Source organism: Protobothrops mucrosquamatus, unplaced genomic scaffold (assembly GCF_001527695.2).
Source record: "Protobothrops mucrosquamatus isolate PMUCROS unplaced genomic scaffold, P.Mucros_1.0 scaffold597, whole genome shotgun sequence".
NCBI lineage: Eukaryota > Metazoa > Chordata > Lepidosauria > Squamata > Viperidae > Protobothrops > Protobothrops mucrosquamatus.
Genome location: NW_015386896.1, coordinates 514,344 through 531,576, shown reverse-complemented (window position 1 = coordinate 531,576; position 17,233 = coordinate 514,344). Strand labels below are relative to the sequence as shown.

Below are 17,233 nucleotides of genomic sequence, written 5' to 3'. Positions count from 1 at the left end.
ATGGGGTCAGCTGACTATGCCGAGGCGCCGGCAGCCACAGCCACTCGGTCTTGGAAGGGTTGAGCCTGAGTCTGTTCCTCCCCATCCAGACCCTTACGGCCTCCAGGCAACGGGCCATCACGTCAAGGGCATCGTTGGGGTGGCCTGGGGTGGAGATGTACAGCTGAGTATCATCAGCGTACTGATGGAAATCCATTTGATTTTGAGGCTACCCAACTCCCCAGCTTCTCTGGGAAATGTACAATATTTAAAATATTCCCCTTGTCCATCATTTGTTCAGGTTCATGCAGGAATGGCATATCTGATTTTGGCCGATATCAAGAACATGTAAGATATACAGTATACATCTCACCTTTGCAACTGATATGAAGGAGCCAGTATGACATTAAAATATGTATTTCCTTGCCTTTTACATTTATTCTAAATATGTCCTCATGTATAAGGCAAGGAAGAATAGGAGTATCCCGCTCTGTTCTGTCTTTCTGTGCACTTAAGGCATTTCCATATCCATGACCAAACTAACAGACAAGTAACCCAACCTGGCTGTATACTTTAGAACAATAGTGAGCAATCTTTTCATCAGTGCATGCTCTTGATCTTTGAGTAGCATGCTGATGGCTCAAGAATAAAATTTTTGAACCAGGCCACTACATTATTCTTGCTATCAATTAATATCAGAAGTCCATATCCTTGGAGTCAGATTGACAGGACTTAACTAAAAAGCAGATACCCTAGTTACATTTAAAAAGAAAAATATGGTCTTTCTGTGGTGGTCCATAATATATTCAGAAGAAAGTCATTAGCATGTGGTAACATAGACACTTATCTGCTTTTGCTGGAATTGCCAACATAACATCATGGGTACCTTCTTGGGCAAGCATCAAGTCTCCAAATCCATGATATTTTAAAAAAAGTTCTAAAGATTTTTTTAAAAAAATATAACATTCTGCAAAACAAAGAACTAGCCTCTAGAATCATCTTTATTTCTAGAAAAGTTTTGGATTCCACATAAAAAGAAAAAGTGTTCTTAGAAAAGTAAGTTTTCTAATGGTCATGAGTGTTGTAGGAAGCTAGAGAGGGTGGCAAAAAATAATCTCACCAGTTAAACAAATGGATATTTTTTGACTGGCCACAGTTTCTGTGATATCCCCCTATGGCAGTCATTTTCTTTGTGTTTCCACGATAATAGCAATAAACTACACTATGATTATGATTTTGTATTATTATTTCTTTGAAAGATGTCTGCGTCCTCCAAAACTGTTTTGTTAGCTCAAAAAAGTTGAGAAATCCTATGTTTTTGTCCTTAATTTAGGCAGCCAGCTATGCAACATGCATAGTTCAATTATATACTGCGTGTAAATGTAGGTTTTTTTGGGGGGAAGGAGAAATCTGCAGCTTTCTACTTTACAATGAGATCTTGAGTTTATGGACAGAATTTGCCCATTTAGAAAGCGATATAAACAGTTTGTGTTTTTATGCAGCTCCATAATACTGTCATTTTTCCCCATTATGTTTATTGTAAAGTAGCCATCCTGTTTAAATCATTTTTCTTATTAAAACTATCCTCTTAATCTTTAGTTGCCTTTTCTTCATTTATATTAAAGATATGTGATTATTCAATATGTGTGAATATCTATGAGAAAAACTACTTTTTTTCTCCATTCAATCATATCCAATTCTTGGAGACTGTCTGGACAAGTCCCTGAAATTTCCTTGGCAAAGTTTTTCAGAAGTGGTTTGCCATGAATTAGCCTAATAAAATTTACCCTATGAAAATAACACAGGAGACATTGTTCAGACCCGCTATTTCTACTGCAGCTTCATAGTCACTTTTATTTCATTCCTCTGGATAAGATGATAAAAACCTTCCATTCTAGAGAAGAATAATGTTACTATTGTTCCATGTAGGTTTATAAGTGTTCTGATTTGAAAAGATTCCTGACATAATCTCTGAAGTTAAAGTAGGCTTGTGGTTCACCTTTTCCAAAATATGGATTTAAGAATGTTCATTCAAGTACATGATAGTATTACAGTATTAATATAATTATGCATGAGTATGCTGGTACCACTAATGAGTTTTACTCTTAACCTCATTAATTCTACTTATTAATAATGTCAAAGATACTGAATGGGCTTAATAAAGGGGTAATCAATACAAACTGCATTAAAATTAGGGGGTGGGTAAATGTATTACTAAATATGTTTCACGAATTGTAGAATTATTCCTCTGTCTAGTCAAGTGTTAAAATATTCACATCAATTCCTTATTTTCATAATATTCCTTTTGAGAAAGATAACAGCCATTAAAAAAAACCCAGTTCCCACCTGGCTAAACCCGATTTACAGGTTTTGTTGAGGGAAAAAAAACGCATGACTTAATTATTGAAATAGATCTATTAGAACTGTCCCCCAATCCACCTTGCCTGCTCCACCTACAGATGAACTCTGAATGACCCATTTTATGCAAAAAGAATTGTAATAACTTGCACTAAAAGCTGTTGTAACGCTAAGTCTGTTTGGAAGACAAAAGCTTGATTCAGAAATGTGTAAGATGTCCCAGAAAAATTCTACTTTTGCTAGTTAATTGTACAGTGAATAAATAGCTAAGCTAATATGATATACAATTTAACTTATTTCCTTAGAGTTAACAGAATAACAGCTAAGCAATATTTAATTAGGTTAGTTTTTGTTTGTCACCAATAGACAAGTGGTAATCTATTGTCCACACTGATTCCATTGAAACAAAAAATAAACAATGGTGTCAACATAATTCACTCATTTCACCAGGTATTATTTTACTAAGAACAGCAATTTTATCTCTATATATCTTCATTTCTCTAGATAACAGTTCTGCAGTTTCATTTTTCTGAATAACAGTATTAATGAAAATGGCAATGTTTTATATTTTAAAATGCAACAGTGAAAATCATGTTACAGGAAAAGTTACAAAGCCATGTAGCTAGCTATATGTTTTCAGAAGCTAACTCTAATAACATACAGGTAGTCCTCGACTTATGACCACAATTGAGCCCAAAATTTATGTTGCCAAGTAATATATTTGTTAAGTTGAGTTTTGCTCCATTTTATGGTCTTTCTTACCACAGTTAAGTGAATCACTGCAGTTGTTAAGTTAGTAACATGGCTGGCTTCCCCATTTGCTTTGCTAATCAGAAGCTCACAAAAGGTGATCACATGACCTTGGGACACTGCAACCATCATAAACGTGAGCCAGTGGCAAAGCATCTGAATTTTGATCACATGACCATGAGGATGATGCAACTGCCATAAGTGTGAAAAACTTATGTCACTTTTTTCAGTGCTGTTGTAACTTCAAGCGGTCACTAAATAAACTATTGAAAGTTAAGGACTACCTGTAATTTGGTTTATGCTTGGTTGGTTTTCTAGATAAGCACCCACTCATTTTGATGGATTCTGTGCTTATTTTTAATAATCCTGAATTTATATACTTACCTATTTGATAATGCTATAGCTGTAGGTCTAGATAATAAAGGTATTTTGTTTAGTTTCTATGGCTTTCTTCATTTAAAAAAGTATCTAACTAAAGAGGCTTATCCACATAGACAAATTAACTTATATGAGTCTTGGAAAGCATCAGGAATAAAGAGTTTCAGGCATGTTTTGAAGAATGCTATAATTTCCACTTTTTGAGCATTGGAAAATATATCCCTAAGTTTGGGTCTTTCTCTTGCATAAAACATGTCCCCAAAGGGCACCTTTCCTCATTTGTCAGAGACAAACATCTAGGTGCTACCAGTGACAGCAAACGTGAGTAACTGAACAGAGCATTAGTGCATATAAACACTAGTAGACACCGATGATTATGATGTGATAAGGAATGGAGCACAATCTCGAGATGAATATTTTGTAAGCCATTTGGTGAAGGAACTGCTCCTACTTCTTTCTTTTTCACTCAAATAAATTCTGCAATATGTTAATGCTGATGTTAATTATAATCTTGCAAAAAGGTGAAAATTAGCAGCCAGAGTTTGCTCAATTATAAGTGTATTTCCTTATAGCACATCTACCAATATACCAGTATAAACATACCCTCTCCTAAGAAATCAGAGATATATGCCCTCAGCATAAGGATATAAGGACAACAAAAGTTCTCAACAAAATCAGAACAAAGAATAATTCCATATTCTCCAAAATAAATAGTGTTGATTGGGAGAATTAATATCCTTTTTAAGCAAAAGAGATTTTCAGGCTTACTTAAGCATAGCCACTAATTACTTATTAAATCTTTTAAATTATATGAAAAAAACAGGTTGGTTCCTAGATCTAATTCAACATCTTTCCAGCAGTCATAATAACAATAGATTTACTATAAATATCAGATAATCGATTTGGTGTAGTGGTTAAGGCACTAGGCTAGAAAGTGGGAGACTGTGAGTTCTAATCCTACCTTAGGTACAAAGTCATCTGGGTAACCCTGGGTCAGTCATTCTCTCAGCAGTACGAAAGAGGCAATGGCAAACCACTTATGAAATTTTGCCAAGAAAACAGCAGGAAGTTGTCCAGCATAGTCATCACCATTTGAGACTGAATTGAAAGCATTGAGAGAGAGAGAGAGTGTGTGTGTGTATTTATTCCATTTAATGTAAATGCTAATGTAGAATATAGTGTATTTTCTTCACAATTTCACTATAAACAAATGTTTTAGAAAGAACTAAGACTGATTCATGAACTTTTCCCTAAGCTCTTTCGCCTATAAAGTACCCACATGCTGCTGAGAATGAATAATTCTAACAAAATTGTTCTGAAAGAAAGTGATCTAAAGCGAAGAGGCAATAAGAGCTGTCAACCCAAGAAACTATCTTTTTGGAAAAAAACGTGTTCTTTGTCCAAGCAGTACAATTCACAGGAGACTTAAATGCGCTACAATCTTTGGATGGAACATAGAAACGTGCACTCAAAAATTAAAGCATATCACATAATATTGTCTTGAAATGAAACCATCTGGGGCACTTTAAAGATGGTCTCAGGGGCACCCAAGGAGAAAAGTTCAAACTTCTAAGAGTGAACAACTATCCATTGGAGAAGAATTTCAGCAGCCTGCCTCATCAAGTACTGACAAATGGAATGTGAGAACTGTTCCTTAGATGAAAAGAGACAGACAGAACAATTCAACTAATGGGCTCACACTGAGCTAATGGGATCACTCTGACTTGCCTAGCTTCTGTAGGCATATGTCAAAATGCTAATGTTATTTTAAGGTCGTTTCTTTTATTTGTATATTCACTAGCAGTCGGCCATGACTGGCTTGGAGAATTTTGCAGCAGTTAAAACACATCCACATACTTTTAAAGATGTAAGGCATAAAGCAAACTCCCTTAAACACATGTTGCTGAAAAGAATAGCACTGCCCAGAGTAGTTTTTGGAATTTATAAATTGTCTAAAAAAACACTTTTTCCAGAATGCTATATCTATTGATTCCTACCCATTTGGGGTGTTACTTGGGATTACTGTATATAAACCAAGAAAGCAAATATACAGAAGTACAATGCCAATGGGTTGTTGTAAAATTGTTAGAATTTTCCATTTATATTATCATTTTGATTTTCAGAAAACACAACCTACCAAACATCTTGCATGCCTGCTGTTCTAACCATCAACTTGAGATCAACATATTCATAATTTAATGTTTCATAATTCAGTTCTGGTAGTATTCATTAAATTAATATGATGCATTTTAGTAATTCTCAGGTGAAACATATTCAACTGATTCCAGGGGAAATAAAACCATACCCTTAATTTGTGTGGGAGTTATCAGTTTTGCTGAAAGAAAACTTCCAGTGATGAGAAAGTCAGACTGGGACAGAAGCGCCAATGATTCCTATATGAAATAAAATGCCAGAAATGATCTTGCTCATGCTAAGTCAAGGAAGGGATTGCAGCTTTGTTTCTCCACAATATTTTGGAATTAGAGGCCTCAATAATGCCATTTCCCCTCACATCACTTTTCTTTGGAGAGGAAAATTCAAAAAATAATCTGTTGAGATGAAGAATCCACAATGTTGCTGCCCAATGATATCCAGCACTGGAAAGAACAAAGAGGTCACTACTTCTCTTTTCCTGATTAGGCAGCAATTTTAAAAAGCAACAAGAAAAGGACCAAAATATGTTCTATATTTCAGTTATGATTCACAATGTGAGGTAATTTTAATCCTTTTGCTTCCTTAAGGAACTGAACTTCTATAATAAGTACATATTCGGAGCTTAGTTCACAAACAAGCTATACAACATGTGATAAAAATCTTACTGGATAAGCTAACTTATCCAGCTGAATAAGTTAGCATAAAATTTGCATGTAAATCTTCAAAAAAGATTTCTGCTAGTTCTTCAATTATACCATCACTGCATTTCTTCCTGTTATTAAGACATAGAAACCAAATGCTTTCTTTTCTTAAAAATTATGCATCTAGCTAAAGTTGTTAAAGTTGTGTGTGTTTGTATGTGTGGTGGTGATGGGGCAACTTTAGAGAAAGGGTCAGAGAACTGCACCCTGGAAACCTAAGATCTGATGACTTTTATTATCTATAACATCATTAGTTTTAATACCAGTATAGATTAGTTTTTGTGATACTATTGTTACATTCGGCCTTGTAACAGTGGGCATCACTATTGTGATTCCACACTGGTCTGCTTCTAAACCCTGCTTTTCTTTTTTACTATTATCCTCTCAAAGAATTTGTTGAAGAATTTAAAGCAGCTTTTTCTGAAGCAACATAAAACCAATATGAACAAATCTGAGTTTCTTTCAATTTCACAATCTATTAGCAACAGATTTATTTATTTATTTTATTTATTTATTATTGAATTTATATCCCGCCCTTCTCCTTGCGGACTCAGGGCGGCTGACAATCGATTTAAAATACACGAATGACAATTACAGAATTAAAATTAATTAAAAAGAAATATTTAAATATAGTCTAATTAAAATGTAATTAAAACCCCCTCTAAAAAATCCTCATTTACAGCAATGTAGATTCCTCATTTACAGCAATGTAGAAACTAACATAGCTAATAATCTTATTTTGGGAGCAACAGAGTTCACAGAATGACCATACTCCTTGTAACAGGATATAAGAAATGATACCAATTTCACATCAGTGAAGGACCTCAAGTAGAAGTGCTGTGGTTCTCATTCAAGAGTCATAGTTGATAATGGCATCTTAAATTGAGTGTGGAATGTTTTCACATTGACTGGCCCTTGTTGGAATGAAGGGCTACACAAACCAACCATGAGCACACCCCTCTGTTGATTATGTTCCTGCCTCCATTTTCATACATTCATTTACACAAACATGGCCTTTGTGAAATCATGCAAATCCTCCTCTCTCAGCTCTGACCAGAAGAAAAGAGTGATGCATGGGCAATTGAGGAAAGAACCTTGGATGGCAAGATGAAAAGATTCTCCATGATTGATTAAACATAAAACACAATCCTTTCCAAGTGTTCCTAAGGAGTTTCACTATTCACAACCACATTAGTTGGTACACATTTCATGGCCATGTGCACAATCTTCTTTTGGCCAGTAAATGGTCTTGATCTTTGAGTATGCCCAGAATATATGATCATGGGCGGGCAAGAAATTAGCGGGAGCAAAAGCAACTTCCTTCCTGTTAGCTTCTCTATAGAGTTTTGTAGTGGGAAGCTGGCAGTGAACATCGAAAATCTCTCTTCTCTCCTCTCCTCTGTGGCAGGCAGGTAAGTGGCTGCTGCTGAGTAGGGAAGGGGAATGCACGAGGAGCCCTGGTGGCATAGTGGTTAGAATGTAGTATTGCAGGCAAACTCTGCCCGCAGCTTGGAGTTCGATCCTGATGGTACTCAAGATTGACTTCCATCTTTCTGAGATTGGTAAAATGAGGACCCAGATTGTTGGGGCCAATATATTTATATTATTAACTGCCCATAGGGTGCTGTAAAGCACTATGGGGCAGTATATAAATCTAAGTGTTATTGCTATTCCTATGAGTGACCGGCACCATGCAAACGTAAAGAGACTGGACCATTTCTCTATTGACTTTCTCCCTGCAAGCTTCTCTCAAGGAAAGATTTTGGCAAGTTAGCAAGAATTGTTCGCAGTCATATCTGTTCTTTCCAGCCTCCTCATCAATTTGTGGGAAGCAGTCAGGAAATGTTGAAAATGAGAATCACATGCCCAAGACTGACAATAGTAGTCTGGTGGTGGTGCTGAACAGTCTCAGTGCAGAGATGATGAAGTGGCAAACACCCTCCCTCCCAATATCACTTCCTCTGGAGTAATGGGTCCAAGCATTCTGTAAGATAGTTCATTTGAGGTATCTTTGCTGACAAAGTTTTGCTCTATGATTTGCCCAATTGAAGATTATAAAATATCATATGAGAGCTTTAGTAGAAAAAATATTTCTTATGTATTTAGTATTTTCTCCCTTTTGTTAATTAAAAAACTTATTAAGTAGTCACTTTTGGAAATTTTCTGGGAGTCACACAAAAGGTTTTGGCAAGTTCTGGGACCTCAGGTTTGTCTAACTCTTTTTTTAAAAAAAAATGTCTTGGGAGAGGCATGAATCTTCTCTGATCAATGTCACTGTGGTATTCTAATGTACAACAAAATATAGGTGCTGATCAGACTTTTTAGATTTGATCTTTCTGTTGGGAAGAATCAAGCCACTAGAATGGTTAATGGCTAGGAAAATATGATAAAGATCTAATTAAATGAATAAAAAGGAATGAGTCTGGGATACAACTGAAAGCAAATTAGCTTGATGAAGCTGAGCAGTGTCTAGATAGGTGATAAGCTTCCGGGATGCTGCTTTGAATTCCTTGATGGCTGAGTAAGAAATGTACCAGATAAATAAATAAATGAAATGTCAAGAAGCTATAGGTTTCTATGAAGGCGCTAAGAAAAAGTTACTTAAATATGGATAAAATTTGACAATTGTAGAAACAAATAGTCAAAACTAAGACATTTCAAAGTTAATTACACCTCCTTGGTGATAATGGCTCCTTGATTGAAATGCTCATGGCAAACCTCTGAGGAAATCAGGGGTGGTTTTTTTTTGTAAAATCCCACACATTATAAAATTATACATAGAATAAAAAATTCCGTGTGTGTGTGTGTGTGTGTGTGTGTGTGTGTGTAAAATTGATGGCAATATATTTTTTATATTAGCTGGATATCTAACCACTGGTATCTCAATCAAGATAATCAATTTCAATGACGTATATATAGTACTACAAATGATTACCGATTTGGAGAAATGTGTAATACAACTAAAAATTAATTCTTATCCAACATGGGATATTTTATCCATCTCTTGAACAATGAAACAACTAAACCATATTTTACTGATGTGCAGGGGCAGCCATGTGGGAGATCAAAAAAGTCAAGATAGTGGCTTTTTATGGGCTCCTTTTTATGTGTTTGGCATGTGATGCATGTAAAAAAGAGGCAGAACTTCAACTGTGTGGTCACAGATCCCAGCCTGACTTTTTTGACACCTCTGTTTCCCGCAGATGCACCTGCTTATTTGTAAGTAAGTTTGTGTTCTCCAGATGCTTTGGGTCACAATCCCATGACTTGGTCATGTTGGGTAGGGTTGAAAGAAACTGAAATGTCAACTGCCTGTTGTTGTCTCCTAACACTATATTATTCATGCCTACTCAGACATAAGACTCATTGAATTCATTGCACTAGGACAGTGGTTCTCAACCTTTTTAATGCCGCGACCCCAACCGGTCGTAAGTCGAGGACTAAACCGGTCGTAAGTCGAGGACTAAACCGGTCGTAAGTCGAGGACTACCCAACCGGTCATAAGTCGAGGACTTTCCCTGCCCAGGAGCGCCGCGCATGCGTGGTTCCGCCCCCTGCGCTGGCCGAGGCGTAGCTGGCAAGCGGCAGAGACGGAGCAGGCCGACCACCAGCTGGCCCAGCCCAAGGGAGGTAAGGCACCCGCCGGAAAAGGGGAAAAAATGGCGGACAAAAAAATGGCGGACAACCTTGCTTGGTGACCCCCATGAAATGGTCGATCGACCCCAAATGGGGTCCCGACCCACAGGTTGAGAACCACTGCACTAGGAAAAGGCAAATAATATTGTTGCTTTTTTCTGCTTAAATACTCTGACACAAGTTAACAAATTAATAATCAGAAACGATGGAAAACAGAAGAGCAGCTGAATAAAGCCAATAACAAATTCATAGGCCATAATATGGTCATGAAAGATATTAGAAATTCGGGGACTTGTTAGAAAAGAAAGATGGAAAGAGGGGCTTTATAACACCTTCAATGACTATTCATTCTCTACTGAATATGTCTTCCCCCCATCTAGCATAATTCAGTAAAGGCTAAACTCTAAGATTTTGGAGTACAGCTGTTCAGGAGGAAACAAAAAAAAAAAAGCTATTAAAACTGTTGGGAGCCATTTGGAAGAGAAAATCTATGGACATGGGAAGTGTTGTACTTCTTCCTGCTGATTTTCCTCGGCAAGTCACCTCCAATCTCTGGAGTAACAATTACAAGGGAAACACAGACATGGGGACCCCATGTTCTTTTTGGAATTTCTATGTCTAACCTAACCAATACAAAAACAAACACTGAAAAGCCTGTTGTAATAAAAACACTTGTCTGCAGAGGTCATGAGGAAAATAAGCCTTCAGTTTTACTGTCCCCTTTTGTAGTTATACAAGAGCTAGTATCATAGTTTAATGTGAATTTTGTATGCCACATATATAATCTAGAATTTAGTGCATGCATGTTAGTAAATGAATAGAATAACTGATTGTTGAGAACTTCCCAGTCTTTTTTAAAACATCATCAGAAACTTCCTAAGATTAAAATACATAAAAAAGGCATTGTGAACACTGATTTTTAAAATTATATCTTATTAAGATATAATTTAACACCTAGCGCTACCTTATTTTTTCTTCGCACCATTTCAATTGTGCTGTATCAAGTTGCGCTAGGTTAAGTTCTTTCATATTAACAGAATACATGGAGACATATCACATTGTGTCCCACAGCAGAGAGTGGTTAAACAAAGACCTCCTCTTAATGGCAAAGGAGAAAAAGATTATTCCTTCCCAGCATTTAGCCTCCCACCTTGTATAAGTGGGATGGATCTTTTGTGGAGCAGTCTAAAGCATAAAATGAGACTGTCAAGTTCAAATACCATTTCTATTGTATATAATACCTTCTTTTAAATCTATGCATGTTTTTGCAGTAAATAATTCTCATCTTTATTCTACAAAGAGATCTCCAAAATGATATGAAGATAGACAGACATACAGAAGGAGTAAAGAGAACAGTACAAAATAACCACATTGACACATTCATTTCAGTGTGAGCAAATTTTCTAGTTCTATATGCCCCCCCCCCTTAGACTTATATACTGCTCCATAATGCTTTACAGCACACTCCAAGTGGTTTACAAATTTCAGCATGTTGCCCCAACAATCTGGGTCTGCATTTTACCAACCTCAGAAGAATGGTAGGCTGAGTCAACCTTGAGCCGGTCAAGATTGAACTCCTTGCTGGGGAAAGAGTTAACCTGCAATACTGCATTCTAATCACTGTGCCACCATGGCTCCTAAAGACAAGGATGGGGATGTTCCCCTATTGGAGATCTGTCCTTCAAGTTTTGACTACTTTAGCAGCTACTGTTTCCAGGCCAGGGATGTGGTTGCAATAATCCTGCATGAGAGTCTCTGTGGTTATTATGTGCCTGACTCCATAGATGACTGATATAAATTGGCCTGTAGAGATTAATTAGGGAAACCATTGATTGTTCATCTTGCTACCCAACAATATGCCTTTCTGAGGTCTTTGATCTTGTCACAGGGTTAGTGTAGGATTCTCCCTGGGAAACTTCAATTTCCATGATCTAGAGCAGTGGTGGCGAACCTATGGCATGGGTGCCAGAGGCGGCACTCAGAGCCCTCTCTGTGGGCACGCGCGCCATCGCCCTAGGCCTTCAGCTAGGTTTTATAAAACCTTTTCGCTTTAGGCCTCCGCCGCCGTGTACAAAAAAAAAAGTTCAATCAATCAGTCAATTTCAACTTCTTGAAGGAAAAAAAAGATATTGCAAAGTTGGAATTGATTGATTGAACTTTTTAGTTCCACCCAGTCTGCTGTTACCACAGCAGCCACACCCACCCAATGGACCATACCCATCCAATGGACCACACCCACCCGGCACCCAACGATGCATAAGTAGGTTTTGGGTTGCAGTTTGGGCACTCGGTCTCTAAAAGGTTCGCCATCACTGCTCTAGAGGTAGGGTCCGAAAAGACTCAGGAATTCATAGCTTTCTTAGTAACCACAAGCATGTCCCAGTAGTAGCATTACTCATATAGGTGACTACAGGTTTTTGTGGCCATTTCCTCTGAGCAAAGGACATGTGATTTGGATATGGAAGATATTATCATCAGTTCTTTGCTATAATTAGATCACTTCAATAGCTCAATGGCATATTTGGTTTCTGCTAGAATGTCCAATTTCCAAGACTATGAACTACCCAGAACACTGTGAAGGGTGGATATAAATTTTGTAATAAAAATAGGTCTGGCAAAATTCTGTTTATAGGGTGTGAGCAAATAAGCAACTGAATTTTGGCTAGATTGTTCTATATTGTTCTTGGCCTGGCAAACTTATTGAATTTTGATTTGTTGTTGTTGTTTGCTACATTTAATACTTGCATGAATAGAAAGCTTGTTTATTTCCTTCCCAAGAGCTAGTAGCAAGGCATGACATTTTTCTTAAGCCATCACTTTGAAAATCAAGTAGTCAAGAAGTCTGTGAACAGATATTTTCTGTGAGTGCATCAATAAGGTTGTAAAGAAAAAGGGCATGGCATGGAAGACTGGATAGGTCCAGGGTACTGGCTGGTAAATTAAATGAGCAACTTCCTGAGACTTGTGCATCTGGTCATTTCAATGGCTAAATCGTTTTTAAAGTCCAGACTGTTGAGATAATGTTCAAAAATAGCTCAAACAGACACCTCCCTAATTCACTAGACTATAGGAAGCAAGGGAAAGTATAGCCAAATCAGATTCTGTTCTTACAGCCAATCTTAAAAGCAGCTTTAGCCTTCCTGTGAAATTAACTACGTGACTGGTCTACCCAGTGGGCCTGACATTAACAGACACAGGATTGCAAAGTCTTTGAAAGAAGGAGGACACATACAAAGCACCTATTTTCCACTTGTTAAAGCACTGATATATTAAAACAATGAATTATTAAATCATTGTTAAAACAAAGTTGCCCCAATTTCTCATATGCACACAGAACAGCTTCCAAAGCAACTGCATGAGCCTTGCAAAAGAGATGGCTGCTTTAATAATCCAAAAAGAGATCCTTCTTACCGTCTCCTGTGCATTGCAAGGCACCTCTTTCAAAGGCTTTGTATAGCTCATATAAAAATAATCCCACTTTTTTTGGGATTAATCATTCTTTTTAAAAAGCCTACAATATATATTATTTTTTGCAATATCTTTATGATTTTTTGTGTTCCCTTTGACAGGAAGAAGGATTATAATTTACCTGCCTATCCAGTTTTTATTATTTGCATTAATCACTGCCAAGAAAATATAGCAGTTAGAAAATTAGAATATTTTAACTGGCAATATATAGTTTATGACAGTTAGGCAAAGTATTCAATGGTTCTCCATTATTGAATCAGATTAATAAAAACTGTTCATGAATAATAACAAACAGAATTCATTTCACTAAGACTCAATTTTTCACAGAGTTGGGATAAACCCCCTTTTGCACTTTTTGACCCTACTTCTTTCCTTCTTACATAAAATAGATTTTATTAATTTTTTAGAAATCTTATTTTTTTAAAAAAAAATTAAATTTAAATTTAGAATAACATATTCTTGACTCTCTTGTCATAATTTGTCAAAATGTTCTTCATGGTAGCAATTTTGAAGCTGTTTGACCAGGGTTGGATTACAGAAAAAGCTAATAGTGCCTGTCTTAATTTGTGCTTTTCATAATATAATATTTACACAATTTACTACATTTTCCCTAAAACTGTAGAAACTTCTTAGTGTAATCTAGGCCTATGAATATTCATTAAATAAAATAATGAAGATAATAACAATGAAGATGATGATACTGAAAAATATACATTTGAAAAGTATTCAGAGATGATTTGTATATTTAAAGCTTTGATGTATATACTATGTTTTAACTAAGGTTGGCAAAGTCTACCACAAAAATTTAAGTGATTAATGCATAAACAGTCTGAGAATCTCTGCTCTGAATCCTTATTCTAACACAAACAGCAAAAGCACTTTGTTAAGAACTGAATGGGTGCCTTATTCATTACCCACAATGCCAGTGAACTACTGCCATTCTGAAATGATGAAGAGAATTTAAAGGACAGCTCACAGACCCAGCTGCATGAGTACCATACCCCACACTTTTTTTAAAAGTATGTTTAAAAAATAGAGTTCCTAAGGAAGGTAGTAATGGCATCTGTCTCTGGCAGCTGCCCCAGAATAATTCCTGTTGATGCCAAATTGGGCTGAAAAACCTGTCCCATATACCTGCACATTATGTGCAAATAGGGCTCAAAGATATAGCTTAAGGATGTCACATATAGAAAAGCTAAAACCTGTTATTTATTGTCCCAAAGTGTAGAACATGGAATTATGGACTTACATTACAGGGAGGCAAATTCCAGTTGAGTCATGGAAAAGTTCATTACAATAAGAGCAGCTCACCATTAGAATCACTTGGAAGAGGCTGAACAGCCATTTGTCACAAGACTATAATTTGTATTCCAGTATTGAGCAAAAAGTTGGACCAAGTGGCTTAAGTGGGCCATTTCAAATCTATGATTTTTTAAAATTCTTTTAACATGCCGAACATTTAAAACAAGCACTTTCTGAAATCTACGAATAGATTTAAGTTAGAAGAAAGAATGGTTTATGGTTACAGTTTATGTCTATGTCCATTGTCTATAAACCAACACATTAATTGATCCTCTTGCAAACAATCTGTAATCAAGGCAATATGCCATCTCTTTGGAAGCTTTTCCTTAATTGTTAGAGATTTGAAGCAATGCCCTTAGATGGTGAATTAAAATCTTAGCTGTTGTTAATATATTGCATATAACTTAGAAACATTTAAGTCAGCTAGAATCTCAGCCAATATTCCAGCAAAATAGACAAAGGTTTGGAGTGGAATGGATAACAAGCTAAACTGTGGTAAGCTATATATTCCCAATGTAACTGTGGGATAAAACTTTGGTGGTTCTTTATGTCTTTGCAAAATGTTTTCTATTTAAGAAAATAAAAATATTTTTCTTTCTCATTTTTCTTATGATCCTAACCTTAAGCAGCAGACATAAGCAGACAGAGTTTGAATACTGAAAAGGAGAAGATATTTGAATCTGATGTAGCGGTATCTTAAGTAACAGCCCTGATACTGACTGACATTGGCAATCTGTAACCTAAGATCTACAAACCAGACGTCCCCTGAAACTAGCCTCCAGTTCAAGAAATTATGTTACATCAGAAATGCTTCCTGCTTTTTTGACACTTGTTCACTGGCATTTGGAATACAATAAGGCTTGAAAAGTGCCATCCTATAGATTTCAAGCCAAAGGACAATGCATGGGACTAAATTGTGGCTACAGCTTTGTCAGACTGAAATGATATTAAAAGGGAAAATGGATATGAACTGGAATTCTGGAATTATTAGTTCATTTTTGCCTTGCATATTTGTAATCTTTAGGAATAATGTTGCATTATTTTTCCACATTTACAACTGTACTGCATTGTAGAGTAAGCTGCCCAAAGTCGCTTTGGAGAGCAAGATGGATGGCATATAAATTTAATAAAATAAATAAAAAAATAAAAATAATAGAAATAGCATTACCTGTAATAAATACGAAGAGTCTGCAGTTCTTCTTCTAGACTTTTATACTGATGAATGGCAGCTTCTCTCTCTTGTTGCATAGCAAGCAATTTTTCCTATGAAAGAGCAGAAATTGAACAAAACAGGACTATTATTTTAAACAATGGAAAAAAGTACCATTTTACAACAGAGGGCACTATGTTTCATTTCAGCAGCACAGAGAATAGAAAATCTTACGGAGAGAAATAAATGTAACTGTAGTATAATGGAATGATGGGTAATTGTGCCTTGGAGTCAAGTATAAGAAGGTATGTTATACTTCAGTGTCCCGAATCCAGTATTAATCTACCATATGCCTCTAAGAAACCTGTGAATAGGACATGACATAAAAGTACTTTCTCACTGGTTCTGTTCAACAATCTAGAGGCTGTACATAGTCAAAGTCTTTCATATACATTGCTACTAGCCGTTAAGAAACTCTAGTTATTCCAGAATAATTTATTTTGATTATTCTTTTTAATATAACCTAAGAATAAGATCTCAGAAGAATTTGAAAGTGTGTAATCAGTCACAAGAAGTGAGTGCAGTATAGTAATTAAGGTGTTGGACCAGGACATATTCAAGTTCATTCTTAGCCATGAGTTCATTATTTGGACTAGTCATTCATAGGGTTGCTGCAGTATGGATAAAATTAAAGATTCCCCCCCACCCCCAAATGCTGCCTTGAGCTCTGGGAGCAACACATGAGGTAAATCTAGTAAATATGCAAGCAAACAAAAGTGCATGATATTCTATAACAGGATAGATAATTCTACTGCTATAGTAATTCTGAGCTTGTATATGTTCTTGTTTTAGAAAATTAGAAAAACAACACACATTGACTAAAAATCTATGTATTGTAGATCCAAATTTCTGTAGAATTCTCTAACCTGACTCGTTGGTGAGGAAGAAGGCCAGGGCAGGAGTTCCATAAGATTGGTATTATTCCTGAGAAGATCCTATCATATGCAACCCTCCACTATCTCTAAAATAAACTGGGCAAATGGATCAGGTCCTCTGAGAAAAAGCTTAATTCACAGTCAAACACAAATGTGAAAAAGCAAATCTTCAAAAATATGGCACTCAAATTACATTACCTTCAAAAGCCATCTGCAGGACATTCAGACAGTCAAGGTTTAAAATTAATGTAAGACCTCTGAGGAAATAATCAACTCCATCAATATCAAGGGAGCTCCATTTTGTGTTGCTTGAAGTTTTCAACTTGTAAAGGCAGCTGTACCTACAGTATAACTTTTTCTAGTAAGCTGCTCTAGCTGGGAACAGTATCCTAATATTATGAATTACTAGAAAAAAAATATTA

At 36.2% G+C, this 17,233-nt stretch overlaps 1 protein-coding gene across 1 annotated transcript in view; it reads right to left on the bottom strand.

Annotated features, from left to right (window-relative positions):
- MIPOL1 (mirror-image polydactyly 1) overlaps positions 1 to 17,233 on the bottom strand; it is a 102,610-nt gene that overhangs the window by 8,339 nt on the left and 77,038 nt on the right. The window contains exon 8 of the mRNA XM_015817498.2: positions 15,895 to 15,989. Within this exon, the coding sequence (XP_015672984.2) occupies positions 15,895 to 15,989 (95 nt within the window). The remainder of the gene's footprint in view (positions 1 to 15,894; positions 15,990 to 17,233) is intronic.